This window comes from Penaeus monodon, chromosome 19, assembly GCF_015228065.2.
Source record: "Penaeus monodon isolate SGIC_2016 chromosome 19, NSTDA_Pmon_1, whole genome shotgun sequence".
Lineage (NCBI taxonomy): Eukaryota > Metazoa > Arthropoda > Malacostraca > Decapoda > Penaeidae > Penaeus > Penaeus monodon.
Window position 1 is genome coordinate 4,864,169 of NC_051404.1, and position 336 is coordinate 4,864,504.

Here is a 336-nt window from a genome sequence, read left to right on the forward strand (position 1 = left end):
CAATATCACCAATATGTTTGTTGTCTCATTCTGTCTTCATATTAGAAACAAAGAAGATATAATATTAACCAAGTATATAGACAAAAATGCAAACTAACCTTTGAGTATCCACCCAAATCCAATGTGACAAGTTTTCCTGTGTAAGAACCTGCATGATCCACAATGACAACTAGATGCTCTACAGAACTGGATACTCCTTTCCATATGTCAGATAATGAGCCTCTGAAACAGTATCAAAGTGTAAGTGTGGCAAATACATTATTGAAATAAATGATGCTAATTTGAGACAAAAAATGGCAATTACTGAAAAACTGTCATATCACTATAAGTAATTAT

General features: G+C 32.1%; 1 protein-coding gene across 3 annotated transcripts in view; it reads right to left on the minus strand.

The window, feature by feature from the left end:
* Positions 1-336, minus strand: part of LOC119585005 (sulfhydryl oxidase 2-like) — a 12,269-nt gene that overhangs the window by 6,206 nt on the left and 5,727 nt on the right. For all 3 annotated transcript variants that reach the window (XM_037933617.1, XM_037933618.1, XM_037933619.1), the window contains exon 4: positions 99-222. In XM_037933617.1, coding sequence (XP_037789545.1) covers positions 99-222 — 124 coding nt within the window. The remainder of the gene's footprint in view (positions 1-98; positions 223-336) is intronic.